The sequence below is a fragment of the Rhinopithecus roxellana genome, chromosome 9, assembly GCF_007565055.1.
Source record: "Rhinopithecus roxellana isolate Shanxi Qingling chromosome 9, ASM756505v1, whole genome shotgun sequence".
In the NCBI taxonomy this organism is placed as follows: domain Eukaryota; kingdom Metazoa; phylum Chordata; class Mammalia; order Primates; family Cercopithecidae; genus Rhinopithecus; species Rhinopithecus roxellana.
Genome location: NC_044557.1, coordinates 15,654,204 through 15,661,120, shown reverse-complemented (window position 1 = coordinate 15,661,120; position 6,917 = coordinate 15,654,204). Strand labels below are relative to the sequence as shown.

The 6,917-nt window shown below is 38.7% G+C and overlaps 1 protein-coding gene across 1 annotated transcript; it reads right to left on the bottom strand.

Moving 5' to 3' along the window:
- Window positions 1-911: 911 nt before the first annotated feature.
- Window positions 912-1,314, bottom strand: LOC104657632 (cytochrome b-c1 complex subunit 10). Its single transcript, XM_010357477.2, is given in 2 exon segments — window positions 912-1,272; window positions 1,275-1,314. Coding segments are annotated over 2 exon segments (168 nt in total). The 5' UTR covers window positions 1,300-1,314; the 3' UTR covers window positions 912-1,129.
- Between the last annotated feature and the right edge of the window lie 5,603 nt (window positions 1,315-6,917).

Sequence of the window (6,917 nt, the reverse complement as noted above, 5' to 3'; positions counted from 1 at the left end):
GTAACATCCTGACCATCCAGAGGGTATGAGTCTGTCCATGTGACAGCTTTACTGCTAGCATAACCAGCATTTGAGAAAACCAGCACACTAAACAAAACTACAAGCAAGAACTCTGACAGAGTCCAATTCACTCCCCTGCTACCTCCAATGGAGCAGATGCTGGTATCCACGACTGAGAGATCTGAAGACAAATCACATCACAGGACTCTTTGCAGACACTCCCCAGTACTAGCCTGGAGCCCAGTAGTTCTGCTGGCTGGCTAGACCCAGAAGAGCAAAAACAATCACTGCAGTCTGACTCTCAGGAAGCCCTATCCCTAGAGAAAGGGGGAGAACACATTAAGGGAGCACCCTGTGGGACAAGAGGATCTGAACAGTAGTCCTTGTGTCCCAGATCTTACCTCTGACATAGTCTGTCCAAATGAGAAGGAACAGAAAAACAATTCTGGTAATATGATAAAAAAAGGTTCTTTAGTACCCTCAAGAGGTCACATCAGCTCACCAGCAATGGATCCGAACCAAGACGAAATCTCTGAATTGTCAGAAAATGAATTCAGAAAGTTGATTATCAAGCTAATCCAGGAGGCACCAGAGAAAGGTGATCTCCAACTTAAAGAAATAAAAGACATGATACAGGATATGAAAGGAAAAATCTTCAGTGAAATAGATAGCATAAATAAAAACAATCATAACGTCTGGAAATCAAGGACACACTTAGAGAAATACAAAATACACTGGAAAGTTTCAGCAATAGAATCAAACAAGCAGAAGAAAGAACTACAGATCTCAAAGACAAGGCTTTCAAATCAACCCAATCCATCAAAGACAAAGAAAAAAGAATTTTAAAAAATGATCAAATTAATAACTTACATTTATACCTTAAGGAACTAGAAAAAGAAGAACAAACTAAGTTTTTTTTTTTTTTTTTTTTTTTCAGGTTTCAGGGAGGTTTAATGCAACGTGAATTAAAAGATCCAAGCTGTTTTCAGAAACGTAAGAAGTCTGAAGTTGAGCTGTGGATTTCCTCATGTCCATCCTGAGGCTTGGGCTGCTCCACATGCAGCAGGGGCTGAGGCGGGAGGAGCTGGCACCACCAGGCACCAGAGGGGTGTGCGAAGGGCCAGTGTAATTAATCATCCTTCTTAAACTTGCCATTGATGTAAGGTACCCAGTCCAGGATCAGCCGCCAATCGGTGGCCCACACCAGCCCCACGGTGCCCACGGCGCCCCACGTGTAGACCGTCGGGATCCAGTTCTTGACCAGCTGCCCTAGCGCGGGCCCAGGAACCGGGTCACCATCGCGGCGGAGTCGCACCCTCAGGGTGACCCTGTCCACAAACTAAGTTTAAAACTAGCATAACTAGGGAAATAAGAAAGATTAGAACAGAGATAAATAAAGCAAAGAATAGAAAAACAATAAAGAAAATTAATGAAACAAAAAGTAAGCTCTCAAAAAGATCAAGAAAATTGATAAACCTTCAGCTATACTGACTAAGAAAAAAAGAACACTTAAATAACCAAAACTAGAAATGAAAGAGGACATTACAACTGATTTACAGAAATAAAAAGGATTATTTGGGAGTACTATAAACAATTGTATGCCAACAAATTCGGTAACCTAAGTGAAACAGACAAGTTTCTAGATACACAAAACTTACTAAGACTGAATCACTAATAAACAGAACATTTGAGTAGACCTATAACTAGCAAGAAGATTGAGTCAGTAATCAGTAATCAAAAATCTTCCAACAAATAAAAGTCCAGGATCAGATGTTGTTATGATGTAAATGTATCCCCCCCAAATTCATGTATTGGAAACTTAATTCCCAGTGCAACAGTGTTGGGAGGTGGGGCCTTGTGTGATGTGTTTCAGTCATGATGGCTCTGCCCTCATGAATAGATTAATGCTATTATAAAGGGCCTTGATGGAGGGGGTTAATCTCTTTTGGCTCTTTTGCCATCTGTCATATAAAGACACACAAGTTTCCTCCCTTCTTGAGGATGCAGCATTCAAAGCACCATCTTGGAAACAGAGACTGGACCCTCACCAGACACCAGACTTACTGGCATCTTGATTTTGAACTTCCTAGTCTCCAGAACTGTGAGAAATAAATTTATCTTCTGTATAAATGACCCAGTTTCAGATATTTTGCTATAGCAGCACAAATGGATGAATACAGATCTCTTAATTGATGAGTTCTACCACTTAAAGAACTAGCACCAATATTTATCAAATGCTTCTAAAAAAATGAAGAGAAGGGAACACTTAATGACTCATTCTATGAGGCCAGCACTATATTGACACCAGTCAGACAAAGACAGTACAAGAAAATCGTAGACCAATATCCTTTGTGAATACCAATACAAAAATCTTCAAAAAAAATTAGGAAACTGGATTCAGCAACATATTTAAAGGATTATACATCATGACCAAATTAGATTGATTCTTGGAATACAAGGATGGTTCTACATATAAAAATCAATGCAATATACCACATTAAAATAATAAAGGGAAAATCCATGATCATCTCAATTGATGCAGAAAAAGTATTTGAGAAAATCCAATACCTTTTCATAATAAGAACCCCCAGCAAACCAGGAATAGAAACTACCTCAATATAATAAAGCTCTTATATGAGAAATCCACAGCTGTGGCTATACTCAATAGCTATACTATACTTAGACTAAAAGCAATTCCCCTAAGATCAGAAATAAGACAAGGATGCCTGCTTTTGTTACTTGTGTTCAACACAATATTGGAAATTATAGCTGAAGCAATTAGGCAAGAAAAAGAAATAAGAGGCATACAAATTAGAAAGGAATAAGTAAAATTATTTCTGTTTGCAGATGACACAATCCTGTATTTAGAAAATTCTAACAATTCTACACCAACTCTCCACCATCCCCACAAGAACAAACAAAGATAAACCAAAACAAACTGTTAGAACTAATAGATGAATTCAGCAGCCGGATACAAAGTCAACATGCAAAAAGCAGTTGCATTTCTCTATAGTGAGAACGAAAAATCTGAAGTGGGAATTTAGAAAACAGGAAGCTAAATAATTGTACGTGGAAAACTACAAAGCATTGCTGAATGAAATTAAAGAAAGTATAAAAAAATGGAAAGACATCCCAAGTTCAATGATAGGAAGACTTAATATTGTTAAGATGTCAGTTCTACTCAAAGCAATCCACAGAATCAATGCAATTCCTATCAAAGTTCCAATGATTTTTTTGCCAAAATGCAAAAATTCATCCTAAAATTCTTGAGCAATATTAAGGGTCCCAAATATTGGAAACAGTACTGAAAAAGAACAAAGTTGGAGGACACTGACTTCCTGATTTCAAAACTTACTGTAAAGTTTCAGTAATCAAAACAGTTGTTCTGGCCAGGTGCGGTGGCTCACACCTATAATCCCAGCACTTTGGGAGGCCAAGTTGGGTGGATTGCTTGAGGCCAGGAGTTTGAGATTAACCTGGCCAGCATGGTAAAACCCTGTCTCTACCAAAAATACAAAAATTAGCTGGGCGTGATGGCACTTGCCTGTAATCCCAGCTACTCGAGATGCTGAGGTGGGAGGATTGCTTGAACCCAGAAGGCGGAGGTCACAGTGAACCCAGTGAGTCAAGATCAAGCCACTGTACTCCAGCTTGGGTGACAGAATGAGACTTTATCTCCAAAACAAAAGACAAAAACAAAAACAAAAACAAAACTCCAAAAAACAGCCAGTGTGATTCTAGCATAAAGACAGATATATAGGCCAATGGAATAGAATAGAGTGCCCAGAAATAAACCTTTGCATACATGGTCAATTGATTTTTGACAAGAGTGACCATTCAATGGAGAAAGGATAGTCTTTTCAACAAATGATATTCGGAAACTGAATATCCACATACAAATGAATTAATTTTGATTCTCACTCTATACTATATTACAAAAATGGATCAAATACCTAAATGTAAAATCTAAACTTATAAAATTCCTAGGTGAAAACATAGAGAAAAAACTTCATGGCACAGGATTTGGGAATGATTTCTTGGATATGACACTAGTGTTTTACTACTGACAAAAGAAAAAATAAATAAATTGGACTTTATCAAAATCAAGAACTTTATGTATCAAAGGACACTGTCAACAAAGTGAAAAGGCATCATACAGAATGTGAGAAACATTTGCATATCATTGATCTGGTAAGGGATTAATATTTGGCATGCATAAGGAAACCCTAAAACTCAACAACAGAAAAAAAAACCCAATTCAGAAATGAGCAAAGGACCTGAATAGATATTTTCCCCAAGAAGATATATGAATGACCAATAAGTACATGAAAAGGTGCTCAACACACACTAATTAAAATATGCAAATTGAAAGCATGAGACACCACTTCATACTCATTAGGATTGCTATGAAAAAGACAACCCAGAAAATCATTGGTAAGGATATGGAGAAATTGGCACCTTTCTGCATTCTTGGCAGGGATGTGCCACCTCTGTGGAAAACAGTGTATGGTGAGTCTTAAAAAGAATTAAATCTAGAATTACTATATGGTCCAGCAGTTCCACCTCTGGATATATATACCCAAAAGAACTGAAAGTAGGGACTTAAAGAGATATTTGTGTATCCATGTTCATAGCATTATTCACACAATATATCTGAAAGGTTCAAACAATCCGTATGTGGATATCAACAGATGAATGGATAAACAAAATGTGGAGTGTACCCATAGTAAAATACTACTCACTATGAGATTCAAATACGTGCCATTATATGGATGAACCTTGAGGAAATTATGCTAAGTGAAATAAGCCAGACACAGAACAAATACTGTATGACTACTCTTATGTGCTGTACTTAGAGCAGTGAATGTCATAAGAGACAGAAAGTAAAATGGTGGTTGCCAAGGGCTGGTGGGAGGTGATGGATAGGGATTTATTGCTTAATGGGCACAGAGAGTCAGTTTGGGATGCTGAACAAGTTCTACAGGTTGTGGTGTTGCGTAACATTGTAAATGTATTCAACGCCATTGAATTGTATACTTAAAATGATTAAAATGGTACATTTTATTATATATATTTTTATCACAATAAAAACAAACCTTGGGATGAGACAGTGTGATAATACTGTCAAAACAAGGCTTAGACTGCATTTTCAACCTATGATGCACTGGTCTGGCCTCACCATAATTCATTATTTAACTCATTAATTAATGAATTCATCCATTTTGCCTAACCATGCAACTGCCCTGCCTGTAGTCACAGGTGGTGGGATTAGAAGAAAAAAAAAAATCCCTGAAAGAAAGCTACAGTTCAGAGTATGGTTTTTAATTTAGAGTCCACAGGTAGACAGCAGGAAGTCTGCTTATCTCCTGTAGCTGTATGTGAAATTTTTTTTTTTTTTCTCTGTAGAGGTCTCCCTAATTTTCACTCCATTCTTGAAGATATCAGTGATCTACAAATGAGAAAGAACTGGAGGGCAAGAGAGACAAGTAAACATTGAGCAACAGGACAGTGTGTTAGCAGGGGCTATGCTGTGTCCATTCAGGAGTTAGGGAGGAGAAACACCTCACACTGCACTCAGGGAGAGGTACCAGGAGTGAAGGGTCTAGAAATTGATGTGTATTGGGAATGGTTGAAACAGCTGAGTATGTTTGGAATGGAGAAAGCCTTCATTGCTACTTTATTTACTCGAAGGACTATTTTTTATCAGTCATATTCTCTTTTGGAGTCAATTTCCTTTACTGGTTTTGGAAAAGTAGGAATCTGGCAGACTCCTGTTCCTGTGAGGTCCATCTGATGCCTCTCGTGCCACCTCATGGTGGTCACCACTGGGGGCCTGCACTCCTCGGTCCCCTCTCCTTGATAGGATGCCCTCCCCTTAGAATCAGAGGAGGCAGTTTTTGCATTTACTGCTCCATCCTGACAAGGATAAAACTTAATGGTGCTCATCCTATTGATGTCTGTGTTGGACTAAAGGAATAGCACTAACAAAGTTGAACTACTGAAATTAAGGCATCCCTGCAGACTGGGTTGACTCCCCCTCTCCTTGAAGCTTAAGATGCATCCCATCCTGAGGTTTGAGATCATGATTTTGTCACAGTTCTCTAGACATGGTTTTATAACCATAGTTTGCTAGCATTGCCCTAGGTGTTTACTGTAATCTTTAATAAACATAGGAGGGGAGGAGTAGTCACAGGATGCCTTTCTTACACAGGAAGCCTGGAAGTAGGCTGTTGCAGGGGATCCTGTGGTGCACATTGCCATAAAGGTCCCCTTCTGCTCTGGCCTCGCTGGTCTGGTCCTTAAGTCTGTCTCTAATTGAGGCAGTGCGAATGCTGCAGTTTGGGTGTCACAAGTAGTTACAACAAGGTTTGGTCAAGGAGGTGGTACCTCTTCCCATGCCTCACTAGATTATTTATTAGGAGGGAAATCACTCCAAGATTCTTATAGCCGAGTTGCCCCAGGACCTATGGACCATGCCCTACTGTAAGGTTGGGAAAGTAGACATCCTGCATATCCAGCCCCTATCTTGGAGGTGGGCACTGCTAGCAAGGATAAGGAAGTGGGATAATAGCTTTTGAGAAGAATATTGACAATACTCAAAAGGGAGACATTTTCTTCACTGCTGTTTAGTAAGGGAACATAGAGTAGATTAAAAAAACAAACTTCCAGAAAATTAAAGGGGAGGAATACCTCCTAGTTCACTACAGGTACTACTCTATACTACTCAGGACTACTCCAGTACTAAAACTAGACCAAAATATGAAAGAATTTAGTGTTAGAATATTATTATATTAGCACCCACAATGGCTTTAATGACGCTCATCTATCTTACTTGACATGATAGTACAAATTGAATTGCTTCTAGATAAAAAGAGATGTGAAATACAGCTTGCATTTAAAGATGAAAATAGTGGTCC